The sequence below is a fragment of the Cuculus canorus genome, chromosome 2 (genome assembly GCF_017976375.1).
Source record: "Cuculus canorus isolate bCucCan1 chromosome 2, bCucCan1.pri, whole genome shotgun sequence".
Classification (NCBI taxonomy): Eukaryota; Metazoa; Chordata; class Aves; order Cuculiformes; family Cuculidae; genus Cuculus; species Cuculus canorus.
The window spans coordinates 128,991,290-129,011,406 of NC_071402.1; the positions used below are offsets into that span (position 1 = coordinate 128,991,290).

General features: G+C 39.2%; 1 protein-coding gene across 18 annotated transcripts in view; it reads right to left on the reverse strand.

The window, feature by feature from the left end:
- HDAC9 (histone deacetylase 9) overlaps positions 1–20,117 on the reverse strand; it is a 458,974-nt gene that overhangs the window by 279,966 nt on the left and 158,891 nt on the right. For 6 of the 18 annotated variants that reach the window (XM_054058867.1, XM_054058866.1, XM_054058865.1 and 3 more), the window contains one exon: positions 1,548–1,610. The exons of 1 other annotated variant lie outside the window; for it this stretch is intronic. In XM_054058867.1, the coding sequence (XP_053914842.1) occupies positions 1,548–1,610 (63 nt within the window). Of the gene's footprint in view, positions 1–1,143; positions 1,166–1,547; positions 1,611–1,740; positions 2,263–2,312; positions 2,421–20,117 lie in introns of those variants that run through there. 11 more of the 18 variants (XM_054058859.1, XM_054058858.1, XM_054058864.1 and 8 more) reach the window with 9 other exon arrangements.

Sequence of the window (20,117 nt, forward strand, 5' to 3'; positions counted from 1 at the left end):
AACAGCAAATTCTCTGAGATATCCAAAAAGAAACAAACCAACCCAGCAGCTTTATAAACAAATAGAAAAACTGACGATCTTAAACATTACCAATTGGAAGTCTCCATTGCCCTTAAGTATTCTCATTTTTTTAACCTGCATACAATAATTTCTCAATCTCTAATTCACTCCTTCAGTCTATCATTATTATGAGGTAGTCCTGACTTCCTATATTGAAAAACACTAATCATAAGGCTAAGACATATCTAAGTCAAATTTCTAACAATAAAGATTCTAGCATTTGACATAATGTCTCACAATTTATTTTCAGACTGAAACTGGTCTGCTCTAAAATTGTATTCAAGAAACACAAGTAAAACTTTAAGTTCTTTTTATATAAAGCAGAAAAAGAAACATTTTTTTTAAAGAACAAAGAAACAAACAGGGGCTCAACAGGTGTACCAGAACAGGTATATGTGAAGAGAACAGTGGTCTACACATATAATTAATACTACAAATACACTGCCAAGTTTTGTGAAAGAAAAAGAAACAGAGCTGAGAAAAAAGAGATAAACTAAGACTATAGTACATGCAAACAATTCATTTTACATTCTGCATTCAGGTCCTCTATATAGCCAACTTATGAAAAGCAAAGTCAGAAACCTAGGACTGAAAATATATAAACCAGACAATATTTTGCCTCAAAAGACAGAGTTTCAGCCCAGTAAAAACAGAATTTGATGGATTTGACAGAGTTTAAGAGAGAATGGGCAAGAGTAACCTGAAATTTTGACTATTTTAGCCTGTCTAAATTGATGTTTCATCTGAACGACAACAATTCAACTTAATTCATCCTCAGGAGATCGTTTGCGGGTCTCAAGCATAGCTAGCAAAGAAATGAGAAAATACAAGGGTCACTTCAAACACACGAGGAAACATCCAGTGCTCTTTCAGAGCAGCTTTGAAACGCCTTCATTTAAAAACACATCCAGTTTACATCTCAGTGAGTCATACATATGACTACCATTCCCAGAATCCCAAATATTTTTAAAGTAACAAAACAAGCCATGCATATTCAAGACATTTTAAAGTAGCACTGTAATGAAAAGCGAAAGAGATCTGTATTAAACAGTTGGTATGCAAACTGGAGAAAAGGAAACTCACAGAAAGACCAAATCCTGTTTACAACAGACATATGACCAGAATTGCCTATAACAATAAGCACTGCAGCCTGCTGACAAGGTCTGTCTGAGGAAGCTTCTCTCTGTGAATAACATTGTACCACGAGCACTATTTTGCAACCACGCAACAAAACAAACAAGGAATCCCAAACTAGATTTCACTTGTGAGCATTTTGCCCTGGTTGGAAAGCAGCAGAGAGAAGGAGACTAACCCCACCCCTGCCAAAGCAGCAGCTACTATACAACACAGTCCCATAATCATTTAACAACTTACATAAAAGCCCACAAAACCAAAGTCACTTATTTAAAGGAAGGCGTTTTCTTGTTGCGCTAGGCTGTATTTTCCAGGTCAGCCACTGAAGTCAGAGGTACGGAGCTGTCTCTTACCTGAGCTGATCATACTGTGCATTCGTTGCTGAGCCAAGAGCTGTTCACGTCCAGAAACCCCATCTGAGGAAAAACACGATTCACTCTCGTAAATTGTCTGCAGCATATTCCAACCAGTCTGCACTTCAGCTACATGAGAGATTCATCACTGCACTTGCACAGAGGCATCAGGTACGACCCTCTGCAGTCCTACCTCCTACAGCGAGGGTCGTAAGTTAATATGCTTCAGCAATTAGCAATGTTTAAGCATTTGCACAAGTATCTACTGGGAGAGGGGAAAAAAACCAACTCCGCTGTGGGCAGCCCCTGCGTGTAGGAAAGGAGCCGTGAGCACACGGGGGACTGCGTGCTGCCGAGTTTGAGCAGTTGCGTTCGGGCAGCCAACAGCAGGTGGAAGAAGAAATGAAGAAATATCTCTGCACTTCGAGCTTTCTGGCGAGCTGGGGAGGAAACACAGCCTCTCAAAAACCACCAAATGGAATAAATCCCCTTCCCAGGGACCAGGAGGCCCTGAGGTTTTAGTCTGAATTACCCCAGACCAGACCAGTGTTGCTGTCCCCGCGCCCCTCTCCTCTCCCTGCCTGGCTCTCCCTCGGCTGGGCGCCTGGGCGAAGTTGGCGGGAGCAGCAGCAATAACTCATTTGCATTTGAATCGACACCCGCGTGGCCCAGCAGAGGCAGAAATAGAACAATGGCCGGTCTGAGCCAAAAATAGGTCAAGCATGGCCGGGTGATTGGAGCCTGCATTAATGCGTTTAAAAATACCACAGCAAACACAGCTGTCCAGTCTCTGTCTTTCAAACCGCCAGCGTCGTCCCTCCGTTGCTTGGCCTTGAGCGCAATTAACCCCTTCTCCCTGCCCAGCCCATTTTGGTGGGGAGAAATCAGTGAGAGAGGAAAGGAAGGCAGGGAGTGGGACAGAAACGCTTCTCGCCTGGGACTCGTGCTCCTCTCCCTCTTTGCCCTCCCCCAGGGATTATTTTGTGAAAAGAGAGCAAAACGCCACAGCCGCTGTATCGGTCCTAAAATAACACCGGGAGGTTTTGCTGGCGATGTGGTTTCTGCCTCGCCCACGCGCAGCCATCCTGCTGTTCTATTTTTGCTGCCCGTTTCTCTGGCTACGCCGCAGTTGGCTTTGGCGGGGGAGCCAGGCTGCTGCCTGCTCCCTGCAGGACCTGCAGCAGCCTTGGGAGAGGCGATTTCTGAAACTAACAGGGCTGGGAAGCAGAAGGTGGGGGCAGATGTTAATGAGGGACCAGGTTTTGTACATTCAGTTATAAGCAGCCTTTCTGTATTTAGCATGCTTGATGTAATTCTTATAGTAAGTCACCAGTTGTGGCACAGCGTGTCAGACATGGTTACCAACTACGCACTATTTGGCTGATAAAATTTGAAGAGGGGCTGATCAGCTCGCGCTTATTTTTAGGAGCATTAGGCATTTTGCATAGCGTCTTTCTCAGTTTTACAAGATTATGTGCTTTCAGAAGAGCAGCGTTCAATGGTGTTTCAGACAATACCACTGTGCTCCTCCGTTTCTCGGCTGGTTTCATGCATCCTATGTAAACGTTATTTTTCATAACTTTTTCAGAAGTTGCTTGTTTGCTGATTAATATACCTACATGTAGATAAGTTTCAATTCACTGTTACAGATGGTACTTGACTTCTTTGGATCCTACTCTGACTTATAGCACTTGTTACACAGCTGACCAAAGCCTGTCACTACCTACATGTATAATACAGCAGCCTGACTACTCTCCTACCTAAATTATGAGTCCCTTTCCATGTCCCTGCTCTAGGGGAACAACGATGGCCACACGGATGCAACTCCTCACTGTAATCAAGAAGCCAATACAGAACTTATCTTAGAGCTTTCTAGAATTCTCACCAAATTCTCCAGCATTTTTTGCTCTCAAAGACACAAGAACCTGCCCAGTACTTGAGGCTTGGTTGTGCCTTTTGGCAAAGGATCATCTGTCTGCTCTTCAATTAACATGATAGACTGTAGCCAAGGACAATATTTATTTTTTTTTAACTTCTCACAGTTGTGTTACTGAAAAGAAAAAAATTTGCTTCCTCCGTGTGCCAAATTACCTGGTACTGCTGAGAGTTAGGAACTTTCCCTCTGACAGATGGAGACCGCAGCAGCTGACAATGAGGTATTCCCTACACGATCCTCAAATCAGCACATATCACCATTAAACAACCCCCTCCCCTTGCCTTCTCTCTTCCCTACTTGCAGTTTTCCCCAGTAGCACTCCTCCGAGGGAAGGGGCGAAGCCCTGTAGGTGACATACACCTGACTCTGCAAAGGGGCATGGGCAGTGGCAGCACAGCAACACGGAGAGTGTTACGGTGCAAGAGAGGGCAAACATCCCACGTGCCATCACACTACTAATAGCTGACAATTCAGTATCGTGAACATTTTTCTCTTAAAATTAAAACTACCCAAATGTTTTTTTTGAGGAAATACCTGACACTTTGACGGTGCAGAGCAGAAGACATTTATACAAGTGCAAGGGGGATCCACTGCTAGGAACCAACGCAGTGGTTCTTCTCCAATGCAGAAAAAGCTTTTTATAGACAGAAGTAAATGAAAAAGTGGAATTGCTTATGCCCTTGAGCCAACCAGAACATGACCTTGTTTAGTGATTCAGCGCCTCAAAATAATCAAGTCTCGTATTACAGGGAAATGCTGGAAGAATAAGTTAAAAACAGGTCAGAACACGGAAAATGCTGGAGTGTGGGATCCTGGTATTAGGTTTTTAACTTCTCATATATACAGCTGTGTTTTTAAAGATAGAATTCACAGCTCTGACTTCAGATACTTCAGTAACTAAATAAAAGCAAACTATTTTCAAGAGTAGAAAATGTATGTTCCATTACTTAGCTGCACGCACGCTTAATTTTGGTGTTTGTATTTTAAACTGACATACGTAAACAATCTTATGTTAGCTAATTCATAGACCATAATAACTACAGCATTGTGCTTTATGCTTTAGATTATCTATAAAAATTATATCAAAATATTTTACTTATGAAGTCAGCCACCCCAAAGCTAGGGCTTTTACAACCCGAGTTCTTCCAACTTGCTTTGACGTATTATGGGTATACTTTGGTACATGCTTATCTTTAAAACACGTGTGTAAATCCATCCCTTTTCAACACAATATTTAAGCACATGCTCAAATTCTATTTTTCACAACAGAATTTAAGTGCAAAGTTAAACACTGCTGAGTCAGCCCAGCCTTTAACTGCACCATCACATGAGTTTAAATAGCTCCTTTAGAGTCCCACAGGGGAAGGATAAAGGGTTCACGCCTGAAGAAAATCTGGATTTTATTTTTAAAGCTATGTATGTTATAAGGCGATATTTTCATATAGAAACATGAGGGGGTTTGTTCTGTTTTTTTCAAGCGCATTTCCTAAACTTGAAGAACTTTAATGATACTAGAGGTAAGAGTAAACTGTTGAAATGATTTAGTGCTGCTGAGGTGACTCTAAATGCAATCAGCAACTTTATAGAAAATGTAAGGCATGTTTGTAGCACTAAGATCTCATTACAGGGGTTTCACAATGTGTTTCTCTTATTTGCTTTCTGAGTTGCTAAAAACAAATAAATAAAAGGAAATTAAATCTGGAAACCGCATTACTCCAACATTAAGACTGAGAAATTAAGCACTCAAATTAGAAAGAGCTAAGATTTCTACTGCATTATTAACTCTGCAACATTATAATTAAGTAGCACATTTTTCTTCTTACTTTCCTTGTTAAGTAAAAACAGTATATTACTGTTTGTTTTTAGCATATCCCATTTCTCACTCATGTTATTCTGAAGCATGGTCTTCATTAATATTAATAGCTTAGTTTCAACTTTTGCAGCTTTCTTACTTGTAAATGAAGGCTTGCATAGATTCTTCTGCCATATTGCTAATTTTTATCATATAAATATTACAGGCAAAACTAAATAAAAAATTGCTCTCTGGTTTCTGGTCATATACATCTGTGGGGATACACCAGTTTTACAGGTGTCCCATTCAACCTTTCTTCATCCCCGTTTTCATTTGGCAAGTATTCTGTGAAAAAGCATCAAGTAATAACATGCACCAATATCCAACAATGCATAAACAAGTAGGAGCTAAATTAAGGTTGCATTAAATCTGGCCTACTTCAGCACTCAAGTTTTGAGTTCTAATCTGCAGCCTAAAGGGCTCTGAACTATTTTTTGTGTATCTAACAACCAGGATTAAAAAAAACCAAAAAACCACAACCTAAAAAAATTAACTATTGTATAGAACAGATGTTTCTGTAGCAACAGTTCATTAGATACCATTAGTACCATGTGCAACCCAAACATCCAGCATAAATTACTACAGTTTATGCTAGGGGATTAACTAGGTTAACGAACATCAGAAGACTATTACCATAGAGAAGCAGATGGTTTGGGAGCAGAAAGAAATCAGAGGAGATGCTCAAGCAGTTTGGTTCTGCTCCCTCCTGGAACTAAGGGACTGTATTCCAAGCCCCTGGAGGAGTTAAAATGGATCACTTAATCCATGTGCTCTGCTTGGAAAGTTGTAGTGCAGGAATGTCTCTGATTACTTTTCTGTGCAGCAAGCCTTTGGCATTGCCTGTGCAGGAATGCATGTTGATTTTTCTTTGCAGTGCTTCAAACTCACGTGATGGGCATTTTTCAAGTGAGAAGAAAACTGTGATTCTATACATGCTTAAGCTTAATTCAAGCTTCAAAGGAATTTTCTGGGACAAAGAAAGGCATATCTGTAGCTTTAGGGAATTTTGTGACAAACAATGGGAGACTAAAACTTTACAAAGTTTTGGTGGTAAGGAGTGCTACACTAGATAAATGTATGGGTGTCTACCATCTCACATATAACAATACAGAGAGCCTCATCTTTCTCATGCAAATCAGCTCAGGGTTTTTGAAACTAGCTGGTGACTTATCACTTCTTTCTCCTCTTATAATATGCCTTTCCATTCACATAAATAACTCTACTAGAAATTAAGTCCTAGATTCAGGACAACGCGTCAACAACACATGCTTGGTTATAAGCACAAGGCTAAAGTTAATCATATGCTTAAGAGATTCATAAATTAAAGAGTAATTTCCTGAATCACTAAGCTTGGATAATTTAAAAAAAAAAAAAAAAACCAAACCACAGAGAGCTATCAAATATATAAATAATATTTGGGTTGGGAAATACATACACAATTAATTTATTCTGTTGTACAGTTATTTATCGTGTTGGAACTAAAATATCAGTCTTTTGTGCCAAGGCTGAGGTAAATTGCATGCAAACAATACAAGTCACAAAGACAAAACCAACATCAGGTAGTGAGAAATAAATGCCTCAGACCAGCAAAACACTTTGCCCCTTTTATGTCCTTCATGAGGCAAGTAGAGACATGAGTAATATGAGATTTTCTAGGTCTTCTATGTTTATGCCCAGCTTTACTAGAGACACACCAGTACAGATGTGCACTGCGCCCGCTATGTCTCGCTGCACCAGACACACATGGGTGGACATACATAAAGCAACACTAGAGCACGTAACCTATGACAGCTTGCAATACGTTCAGCATATTTCAGGCATTTAAAGCTTGCTGCACATCTACTGAGCAGATAATCTGTACCTCCATACAGCACTTTGCACAGGATTTCCTGATACCAGGAAGTCTGGCAAGTCGTATCAACTCATGTGGACACCGGCAGTTCCTGGACAACAGACTGCTAAGTCCTTATGGCTGGAGGACCAAGAGGATAGTCATCTCTAGCTTGTAATAGATGCTTGGTTTTAAGTGTTTTTTTGTATTTAAGCCAAAAAATGCAGGCCGTGCTTGCTGTCTGGACAACCACATTATGAAAACCAATGGCTATGCAAAGGATTTAGGATCACAGCAGAAGAGAGACAACTAAATATGAGCTCCTAGGATTACGATGGGACCAAAAAGGCTAATAAAATCCCTGCATATATAAACAAGGGTGATCTGCATATACGGAAGAGAATATTCTCAGCATACCGTAACTTGTTCCAGTATAGATTCCTGAAAAAAATAAAAAGATTAAAAACTGAGGGTGAGTGGACATGCCACAAGAATAAAATAGGTTTGGAAAAGCACTGGGAATTGGAAACTTGAAGACCTGAGATACCACCTGAGATACCAACTTTATTCAAGAAGTTCAGGGGTGGCTTGGCACTCTATGTATACACAGGGCAAGATGTCCAGTGGTGTAGTAAAATGCTCTTTATTTTACAAAGGAAGAAGGCTTTAGGAACCTATTGATAGTGGGGGCACCTCCAAAGCTACTACAAACCAGTAAGAATTATTGCTGAACTGACAGGAATAATAAGAAATAAGTAGGATAATGCTACATTAGAAATATTTTTTTTTCCTTTTAAATCACCCTCTCCTTAAAAGCAAAGCTGTGGGGTTTGTATGGCCTTTTGGTTTTTAGGTGGAAGGTGATCCAAAATATGTCTATTTTCCTATGAGGCTGATAATTTTTACAAGAGTAGCACAATGGATGCACTGTAAACATCTTGGGGGGAAAACTCTAGGAAAAAAAGAATAAAGAAATCCACAAACTTTACTTTATTTTGCTATTTAAAGTCACCCTTCTAAGTCAAATAATTAGATCTCCTAAGTAGGGTCTTTCTAAATCTAGGCTTGGACTCATGGAGGGATGAGATAGCTTTACAGAACATGCTACAACCACACGATAAAACTATAGTAGATTTACAGTAGAGATATCCATGTAGATTGGGACAACAAATGCCCTGTTAAACTTTGAAGTAAGACTTTTTCTTAAATATCAAACAACACATACAGCTAAAGAACTGCCATTGCAAGCCACTGGAAGCTTGGCCAAGAAAAAATATTTTATGTAAAGCTCTAGAAAGGGCTTTCTTTAACACCTGGGCCAAGGAGCGAACCCGAGATGCCAGGCTGCAAGCTGGGCTGTGTGCACACTCTAGCCTCTCCCACTGTGCTGCCTACTGGGATCTCCTTTCTCTCCCAGCTTCTTTGCCCCTCACTGGGGAGCATTGAAGCACAAGGAGAAACAGTGTTAAGTGCAAAACATGCCTGGGAGAGCAGTAACAAATTGACCGCTACTGTGCTATGAAAAGGTCACATCTCATGCTGATCAATAATGTTGTTATGAAACCGCACAAAATCCTCATGGTTAGCTGGATCAGGACAGCGGCAAAGTTCAGTGCCAGCCCTCTCCTGTTTTGCTTGAAATGTTACAGTGAACCTCAATTCAATTTTCATCTAACTTTCTTCTAGTTTTGAATTCTTCTAAGGAGCCGATCTGTGAACCAAAATTTTATCAATACACCAGCTTGAGAGCTTTTACTGCTCCAGTGAATTTGGGGTAATGCTTAAAGGACAAAACTGTGACTTCAGTGGGGGAACTGTAATCGTTTTGCCTGACTTCAGTTGAGCCAGGACTTCTCCCAAGGAGCAATGTGATATTAATTTTCCTTGTGGAAGCAACAAATTCATAGAGTGCAAAAGAAAAAATAAATGAAAGTAAATGAAAAAAAAATCAAAAGCAAGGTTTCATAATTCTGAAAGGAAAACTAAAACACTTTTCAACTAAATAGAACCCCTGCTTTTAGTGAAGTAAACTGCCTTGATGATCTCCATGCAACTACTTACTGTAACCAAAAATACCTTTATAATATACTATGATGCTGCCAAAATGTGTCACAAACTGGACTTTTGTAAACACGGGTATCCAGCTGGTATACTTAAGACCAGAATCAGCCCAGAGAAGGCTTTTTATCCATATTTCAAATTCATTTAGCAGAATTATGCAGCCTTCAGTTTGCTTGGCAGTCTGTCCCATAGACCAGATGAAACAAACCATAGAATCATAGAATCACAGAGTCATAGAATGGTTTGCATTGGAAGGGACCTTAAAGATCATCTAGTTCCAGCCCCTCTGCCATGGGCAGGCACACATCCCACTAGCTCAGGCTGCCCAAGGCCCATCCAACCTGGCCTTGAACACCTCTGGGGATGGGGCACCCACAGCTTCCCTGGGCAACCTGTGCCAGTGCCTCACCACCCTCATGGTGAAGAAATTCTTCCTTATGTCTTGCTTAAATCTGCCCCTCTCCAGTTTATACCCATTGCTCCTAGTCCTTTCACTACAAGCCTTTGTGAACAGTCCCTCCCCAGCTTTCTTGTAGGCCTCCTTCAGGCACTGGAATGTTCCTGTAAGATCTCCTCAGAGTCTTCTCCAGGTTGAACAAGCCCAACTCTCTCAAACAAATGGAGGGGAAGGGTACAGCAAGTACACAGCGCCGTCACCGCTCAGCAGGCAGATGTGGGCACTTCCCCATGTTTCTCATTTGTCTCACCTCTGGCTCTTGATAGTAAGATGCAAGAGATCAAGCTCTCTAGGACAAAGGGGCAAGGCAGGTCCCAAGCACCACTTTTATCTGAAAGCAGAACTGTTCACAAAAGAATTGCCAAATTGTTCTGAGCCTCAAACCACTGTGCAGTGGCTACAAAAATGCACAGGACAGAATTGATAAGCTGCATCGAAAGCATGGAGAACCAAGGAGAATGATGAATCCATGCTCAGACAACACTCCCATTCTATTCAACTCTAATCAGGTATATTTATATCTTGCAAAGAGTCTGGAAGGAGAAAGCTCTTTTATTCACTTCGATCCAAAGAGTTGCTGGGGAAGAGCAGTCAAAAAATTAATTAATTAAAAAAAAAAAACCAAAAACTTACAAATGCTGAAATCACAATGCCACAAACAGAGATGCCAGACTATTTCAGATGAGCTTAAGCTTCTGAGCAGTCAAAATGTAGGATCAAACCTGAGCTCAGAGCCTGTTCTAAAAATAGCATAGCTCTATGGCAGTCATCTACGCACTTCATATACAGATTGGTAGATGAGAGAACTGGACAGCAGGGTAAGTGATAATGGGAGGGAAAATAAAACCTTTCAGTCAACAGATCAGAGATTCTAAACTATCACCAGTCAGGTCTCACGTAAGGCAGCATTCATGGATGGACTGTCCTGTATATGTTACAATTGCACTTCACTTCCAGCCACTTAAAGCTGTACCTACGAAATAAACTGCTAAAAACATTTGCCTGACGTTTGGGGGTTTGTGGGTTTTTCTCATTTTAAATCTGAAATAAATGCAATTAAAGTGTTATCATTAGTCTATGAAAAACTGAGTGAATTTTCAGCAGCCCACAAAATAATGCCGTGTGTAGGTTAAGTGGCAGTTTTGGCTAAAAGTAGCCAGTGACAAAAGCTAGACTGTCCAAGGTAGCAGGTATCACCTATGTACTATATCCACAGGAATGAATAAATAAATCACAACCTAGATTATCTTATAGCTTAATTGTATTCTCCATCTCCTCTCCTTACCTCTGCCAGAATTCCAGCTAAAATGAAAATCAAAAAAAGGTGAGACAGAAAACCTGGACAACTAGAAAGCGCACGTACAATTCCCAAATGATTTATTTGTCAGGCTTTCTATGTCTCACAAGACAAAGGAAGATAACTAAAGCTATGAGTCTGGTTTTGTGTCATCTGATGAAGGGGTGCAGCAAAATGGGGCACTGCCTTAACTAAAAATAGATGCAGTGTAAAGATAAGGCTGAAAAAAACCCCACATAAATAAACTAAGTAAATTGCCAGTGTGATGAAGTAGGCTCAAGTTTGGTCACGCTCTGTTTTTTATTTTTGAATTGCCAGCAAGAATGCTTCTGAAAATAATATCCTCGTGCTTTACAATATTAATTTGCTTACTATTGTAAACAAACAGTTTTATACATTTCTGGACTATACACAAATGTGAGAACCTTACATTTAGGAGCAATTTATCTGAAGTAACACAGCAGAACTGGTTTTATTCAGCCAACTTCATAGAAAGTGCTACTGTAAGCTATCCAATCACAACATTCTCTTTTGATCAGTATTTACAGCCATACAAAGTGTATTTCTGTGAGACCTTAATATGTATAAGTCTCACGTGTGTATAAAAATATAAAAAGATAAACAATGTACTTTCAGCTACTAGTGTCACACACCACAGCTGAAATACTAAAGTGCACATACATTGACGTAAACAACAAATTAAAGCTGAAAGGTACATAAGCAAGTGTCTAGCTTAAAACATGTGATGATCTAGTATTTTATCGACTTTGGGCCTAAATCATTACATTCACTTTTGTTCATTTAGTGCCCTCTCAGATACAGCAGAAAGCCTCCAGCGATTCATAGAGGCAGTATGCTATTTCGGGAGCCATCAGAAAACAAATGAGTTGAGGAGTTGAGCAACTAATTACATTTGCAAGGGGAAATCTCCCAAGCATACCTACCAACAAGAATTGCAGGCTAGAAATACACCACAATGGTTGCCAACAGAAATATTTCATCAGCCAGTCTTTTACAGTATCGTGGCTCCCATCTCAGCCTGGAGAAGAGAAGGCTTTGGGGAGACCTTATAGTGACCTTCCAGTACCTGAAGGGGCTACAAGAAAGCTGGAGAGGGACTGTTCACAAAGCTTTGGAGTGATAGGACGAGGGGGAATGGGTACAAACTGGAGAGGGGCAGATTTAGACTAGACATAAGGAGGAATTTCTTCACCATGAGAGTGGTGAGGCACTGGCACAGGTTGTCCAGGGAAGCTGTGGCTGCCCCACCCCTGGAGGTGTTCAAGGCCAGGTTGGATGGGGCCTTGGGCAGCCTGGTGTAGTGGGAGGTGTCCCTGCCCATGGCAGGGGGGTTGAAACTAGATGATCTTTAAGGTCCCTTCCAACCTAAACCATTCTATGACTCTATGATCTCTTTTTTTGCCAAGTTATTTAGCACTGCCACACCAGCAAGCAACAAGTTTGGCAACTGCTTCCATTTCTCACACTCTTCTTCTGGCACTCAACTGTTTTGTGCTACTTTGACTTCTGATCCAAAGACCCTAAGCTTGTCACAGGATGCTAATGGGGTTTGTGTGTACTGTTGCAACAGGAGGACAGAAAGTAGACATAGAGATAGTCAGCAGACCCTTAGTGATTACATATTCCCTATTGAGTGACCTGCAGCTGCGAAGGGCTGAATGAACAGAATGATCTTCATAACCCCTTCAGTCATCTCTTCTTAGGTGGCATTCTGAAGCACTGTGTTTCTAGGCAGTGCATCAATCTGATGGCAACCATTTCTCCAGGACAAATGTGGAGAACATACATGTTCTTTAGGCCAGAATACTTTTGCCAAACTATTTCTACAGCTCATGGTTAGGAAAATGGTAATCTGCATCCTTCCATGAGGAACTGGCAATGCTCTGATCACTATCCAAGACTGTCAATGCTTTTTAAAGCCTGTATTATTTCAGATAGTTGACAATTACCAAAATAAAATTCCATGTTATTTCCTCAAACCACAAGAGTAGCTGTTTTTTCTTCAAAAGTTACAGACAAGCACAGAACATCTGTTCTTTCTTTCGTATTTCAAAAGTTTTTAGTTTTTACCTGTGTACCCTTAACCTGTGCTTCTCTTCAGAACATTTTATGTAGTTCTGTAAACAGAAAATTATCACTTACAAAACAAGTCAGCTAAAAAAAGTTTCTTGTCTCCCTCCAGGTTCCTGGGCTTACAACTTAGAGATATTTCCATTCACAAGGAGAAGCAAGACAGCTTAGCAATAGCTGGGGCAAGCAGTGAATCTCCCTCATGTAGACACTAAATGTTTGATGCTGAAGAAGAAAAATTGTCTACTTAGCTCAAGATAATGCATTTAAAAAAAAAAAACTAAAAATGGAATGCATGCATTTGGGCGAACATTTCCATCTTTGAATCTGTTGTACATTGATGAATTAATGAGATCAGCTAAAGGACTTTTTTCTCCATTCAAGTGAAGCAGTGGTCATACACACCTGCTCCATTTATTCCATCTCCAGCACAGATCTGCATGGGCAGTTAGTTTTCAGTCTGTTTTTGTCATGTGGGTATTTGAGCAATAACTGACCACAATAAACTGCCTCTGGTCTAGTCAACATTAAACTAGCCAGTCCTCTTTATACCCTTGCCATGAGTCTGGAAACCTCATTTGCAAATAGGAGTAAATATTGCTTTTCCATTTTAAGCTGAGCAAAAGAACAGCCTTTGTATTGTTGTGGAGCCTGTGTTTATAAATGTCATCCTTTCTTCTACATTTATTACTTCCACCAAAAAGGACGGTGTTTTCCAAGAGAAAATTAGTAACTGATGACCATTTTTTCTTATGTCTTTCCTTTCTTTCTATTAGTCTCTCTTCAGTTATTGCAGACACACAACTGCCCATCCTACTCCCCTCAACTCCATCTTTCATTCACTACTGTAATGTTGATTTGCTCCATGCGTCACTTACTAAAATCTCAGACAAAACAACATTTCTGAGGTTTCTCCCACGCTGCTCTCCTGTTTGTGAAGAAGTCTCCAAACAGTAGCTGTTCTTCCGCCAGCTAGAACTGAGCTCATTTGCTCAGAAAACCAGTGACACTACCAGACATTACTCTTTTCTTCCGTATCTGAATAGGTAGGGAAATTGTACATACAGCCAAGATATTTCCATCCAGGCTGAAAAAAAAAAATACTTGGAAGAAGCCTCGTTGTTGTGATGAACATAAAGTGTCCCCCCTCCATAGATAATATTAGAGGTTGTGGTTTTGCACAGTAATTGTACCACCATCGCCACTGCTACTTTCCAGTTCTTCCAAGGGGTTTGGAGACCCTTCACAGATTTGCTAACAGCCTGCTTCTCTGAGAAAAGCTTTTCACTGATCTGCTAATAGCTAAGAAAACACCCCACAATCATTAGAAGCCATATTTATTCCAAACCCATTAATTCAGACTTCATTTCACAGGGTTTTAACTGCCATAATCTCTGCTGAATGTTGAACTGGAAAAGCAGATGCAAAGCACTCCTCGAAGAACAGCTCACATCAAACTCTTATCAGGACTCCCATTCTTTTTGTGCATAAATAAATGCCTCTCTTTTACTGTTTTCTCTGTAGTATTTGCTTTCTATAATTTCTACAAAGAGTGCTCCACAATCTCTCCTCCCAGAAGCTTCAGATCACTAATTCTCTGGTTTAATCTTCTTCTGTCTATATTTATCACTATATTTCACAACTTCATTTCTTACTCTTTGATCCTTTAATAGACATCATACCATGCAAGTTTTTTATTCTTATTTGCAGTCTGAACATTTTTCATCAAATACAATTCACAATATGTTCCTTGCCACTTATTTTCTTATTCTACTGGCAAACTTTCATCTTTGCTCTGTCTACAGAGATGCTGCAGAAATTGTTTTCTCAACTACTGAAATTCTTCCTTTGAGTCCTCAAATTCAAGGAAAACTTCAAACACAGACAATTTTGTCACATCTCATTCCATTTTTTTTTTAATAAAACAATGGTGATTATAGCATTCAGAAATCATTCCAGATCACACTTTAACTTTCATTGTTGCTAACATTGTGTCTTTTTCATAGAAATGTCTAGTTCTTTAAAAGCCAATGAAAGGGGACAGGCCCTGTTTTGCCACCTATTAAAATAAGAAAGACAACTCTTGCCTTCAACATTTTCATGTTATAAATTGGTCCAATACCAATCGATATGCATGTGAAAGGGAAAGCATCCAAAAAGCATCATTTCCTTTTGATTATAAAGACTTAACAATGGTGAAATTGATGTTAAAGACACTGAAATGAGGCTTGCCTGAGGTCCGACACACAAAAAAAAGAGATGGTGCCTGTAACTCTTTTTATTTAACAAATGAAGAAAATCAGCTATAATCACTTTCACAAAGTAGTTCTCTTCTGAGTCAACACACAGCTGCAATGCAATTCCACATATCATTTTGTGAAAGGCTGTTGAGGATCTCCATCATTTTTGCTTTCACATCTTCTACAGACAATAAACGGGTTCCTGTGAGGACTGACCTGATCTTTGGGATATCTTCACCATAAGCCTCAGTCAATAATTGAAGAGTCCCAGTCATGGATTTCTTCGGTTTCACAAGAAATTTAATGTTAGCACACTGTTCACTCTTACACACCAACATATTCTGACTGAGGGTAAGAAACCAGCTATATACAGCTAATACGTGTCCACTCGTACTGAGTGAAGACATAGAGTTGAGCCTTGTCTCACTGTGACAGGTTAGAACATGTTCTATAACCATCTCTTTGCCTCTTTCCTCCCATTCTTGGTTTTCAAGCTACAAAGTTAGTCTCGAGGTTTTTTGTGTCGGGCCTCGTATACTTAATATTCATCATTTGTAATCATCTCTTCAGAGCCAGTTTTATCCTTTGTTATATGGAAAACAGAAAGGTAAAAAGCTCTATTTTAGGGCAACATGAAAGAAAGGTAGGGGGTTTATTCAGTGAGAAAAAACATTGTTTTCCCACAGTGCCCAGAAAGGAGTTGCATCCTGAATAGAAAAGAAGGAGGAGTTGGGAGGTGGTTGCAGAAGAGGGATAGTTACTGTGCAACTTGGAAGCCTACTAGAAAAACAAACACAGAAAAATGGCGGTTTGTGAAAAACCACACTGTTTATCAGTCTGAGACTGACCAAGATACAAAGACTTAAAAGCATGTGTTCAGTGTCACCAAACTAGATGAGTTTGCAAAGCATAGAGCAAATCTTTGTGAAAATGTCTAGAATTATTTAAAAAGATAAATAAAAAAAAAAAAATAAAAATAGAGATGTCCGAATTTCTTAGTATGTGTTCAGCTCTCTATGGATACTTTCCTATGCCTGGCTTAAAAGATGCTGAGGGCAAGTAGATGAACCTGGCATAAAGCAATAGTGTCCATTTAGTCAGTGCAGCATATCTTTTGACAATCACCAGGACAGTTTCTGCAAATTCGCTACCATTCCTCAGTATTCCTCTTTCCTCTCAATTTTCATCATGCTGTGTATCCTGCCTTGACAGCCTTACATGCTAAATCTGAAAAGCAAATACTAAATCCTTACATTTTCATTTCAAAACTGTGTTTTTTTGCAGGAGAGGGTGGAGGAGGGAGGCATTTCCTAATTTTTACTTTAAGAATAACGCACACGGATCGTGCTACAGAAACAATAGGAGACTAATTTGAAGCACATTACAGACTTACTTGTGCTTACACTCACACAGGACTGAATTGAGCTCAGAAAATTCATCATCTGAGCACCTGCAAAACTGGCACCAGTCCTCCTTCCTTAGTTCAATATTGATAAATATCATCAAGCATTATGCCAAACAGTAGAAAGCTATGCTACTCAAAAAGAACTTACAACAGCAGCATGCAGATTTTTAAAAAAGCTCATCTGAGTGACTCAGTCTGTTTCCATGATAAAACAAATTTTCTAGAAGTAACAATAACAAGCGGGAATGAGGTCTGTCATTCTACCACGACATTCAGCCCTGGTGTTTACAGGTGCCTTAAACCAACGAAGCAAAAAATAGCAAAGAAATTACTAGGTTGTATTAAAAGAAGAGCTTAAAATAACCACTGTGAGCTAATGTTAGAGGTATGCAATGAACTAGGTTAGGTCACACAGCATATTATTGCCTTCAGCTCTGAGATCACCTTTATGAGCTCTACAAATACACTAGTAGAGCTGTTGAGAAGAGTATCAGCAATAAACTTTACATCAAGACAGCTCTTTCCTTGTTTTCTGTATTTGATCAATATTAATAAATACTATGTGAATTTTCCACTCCATCCTTATTTTAAGAAAATCCTGACAGTTTAGTTGAAAAAGTTCTTGGATTGCTTGATATTTTCTTCTTTATATGAGAGCAAGACAGTGGTCCAGCAAAATTAACTCCTTGAGACTTCCTCATCTTTGTTTCTTTTATATTCAATACATGGCTAAAGATACAATTGTCTTCCCAACCCCTTCCTCACAAACATGGTCACATCATGTCACAAAAGATGGTGTCACATCTAAAATTAGAAACAAATCTCAACTGTGATGATTTTAACACTGAGCTTAACCTTGAGAAATGCTGAGTGTCTTCCAAGAGGTACAGGAAAACAGATTTGAGGGCTCTCGGCAAGATAAAGATTTTGATTGCAGAATGGCAAATCAAAAGACAAGAGTAAAATGTGGGAGGAAGAGAAATAGATAGATTTGGAATAGGTACTGCATGAAAGTAGAAAGTGGCAGGATTAGTGCTATCCATTTATATGTAATACTTGAGGAATGTTTTTCTAAAGACTAAACGTACTCTTTAATTTTTAAGGTTCAATTCAAAATCTAACCTAGTGGCTGACAAGACTAAACCTGCTTCAAATTATATTAAGCCCTGCAGGTTTGTGGGCCATTTGACCCACAGAAAAATAACAATGTTGCATATTAAAGATAAGCTTTAAATGACCCTATTTACTTCAGTATACCACCTGACAGGCTCAATGAGATCACTAGCTATTTCTAAATTATCCCGGAGCACAAACATGTATGGGAGAGTGGGGGAAAAACATAAGAATATGAAAAAAACAACAAAATCAAAACTATGAAGCTAGCAAGACACTTCCTAATTCCTGCTACTTTGAAATTTATGGAATTACACATTCCATTCTTTTCTATTGTCTTTCCACTTCAAGTGCAAACCTTCTACACAGTTCGGTAACTAACCCCATTTGTAAATTACTCTGCATGGTCAATACACTAGATTAAATATTATTATAATAATTTATAACAACAAATTCATGAATCAAAGAAGACTGGTATGTCATTCTGAATTTTAATCATTAACTGTATCCATTGTTATGCAAGTTAGCTCATCTACAGTTATTTGAAACATAATTCCTTTTCTTTCCATTTAAGGTGGGAAACATGGAGCAAAGATATGCGGTTGCATGAAGTATGAAATTTCTTTTGAAAACATATCAGACTGATGGAACAATTATGACAAACAAGATTTCTGCAATATAAGATGCACAATATATGTTTCACCATCTCTGTTTTTTAATAGCTTGTTATCTTCAGATTACATTGTATCAAAACCTTTAAAATTTAATTACTGTAGACCTTCTGACAAGATGCTCCACTTTAGGTGTCCCTACCTCAGAATGTCTGACTTCCAAGAGGGACTGTGAAACCTGCAAATGTATATCACACTTCTCAAAAAAGTTAAGTAAGTAAGGCTGAGTTGTTTTTCCTGATGGAGCCAATGGGATTTTCTGTCCCAAGCAGCTCTGGAGTCCATCTGTTTACCCCATCCAAAGGAGCACATAGAAAATACAGCCAAGTGAAATATATATATATCTGTCTCACAGCAAAAGGTACAGTGAAAAGATCAGTGCACCTTTTCCTTATTCATTTTATTCAGTGATCCATTTAGGATAACCATTACCATACCACATGTGCCTGAAAGTCAGTGCAATGACCATATAAATGAAATATGAAAACTTGAAAAATCAACAAACTTATCAGAATACATATTTCATAAAAGTCTGACATACGAAATATATTCTAAAAAGAATCTGTCTCCCAGCCATGAGCTTTCATTCAAACTACTAAGCTTCTGGTACGAGGGTTACAATAATACCTGAACCCATAGAATTCACTTCTATGGAAGAAGAACTTGCAGGAGAGAAGCTTTAGTGGAGAGGTCTCTGTTTCAGTTTAGAAGTGGCACAGACAACAGCAAGTGAAGAGTCAGACATCACGTGTAGGGAAATGTAAATGTTTAACGTTGTAAACAAGAGATAATTGTAGGGCAGCTGAGTTGAACTTAATTGCTGCAACTCTGAGATCCTGAGAAGTGGCCAAGGTGAACATACTTCAGAGTATGTCCCCTCACCTGCGCTGTGACTTGAACAATAAAGACTTTACTTCACGTCTGTCCAATCCATAAGAAATTGCCTGCTGTCACCTACAACTGATAAGCTCCAAAAATAGAGTAATTGATCTCAAAGGGAAAAATGGATTGATTGGGAGGGAGGAAAAATCATTAAACAGAAAGGGGGGGAAAAAAGTTATTTACTTCCTTTGAAAGGTTAAAAATTAAAATTCCCATGTCACTTGGCAATGAAATATGTGTTCAATACAAATGTTTTTGTTTTCCCACCTGGAGATAAAAGTTAGCACTGCAATTGTAAGCAAAATTACTACTTCAATAAAAACCTGCCACCAGAAGCAGTTCAGTTATAAAGAAAAAATGTAGCATTACAAAGGCTTATCAAAACCACTAAAAACCACTAAATTAAGTGTTGCAGTGTGGCAACCTATTATCACAACTAATTAGAAAGCATTTATGAGCCTGGTTTTACCAAGCTGACATGTTAAAATCCCACAAAGGACTCCATGGGGAAAGTATGTATCTGTGTAGAAACAATTTTGTGTCAGATACAACCACTTTCTTACTACAAGAAAGTGTAATACACACATGAGGCACAATGCTCTTTTATTATTTGAAACAAATATATTCCCAAATACATATTATTTTCTTAAAATGATATTCATCATTTTCTCCAGTACTGCCACAAACCATAAAGAAACATCAGCATCTACATCTGTGTCTCAAAAACTAGTTTT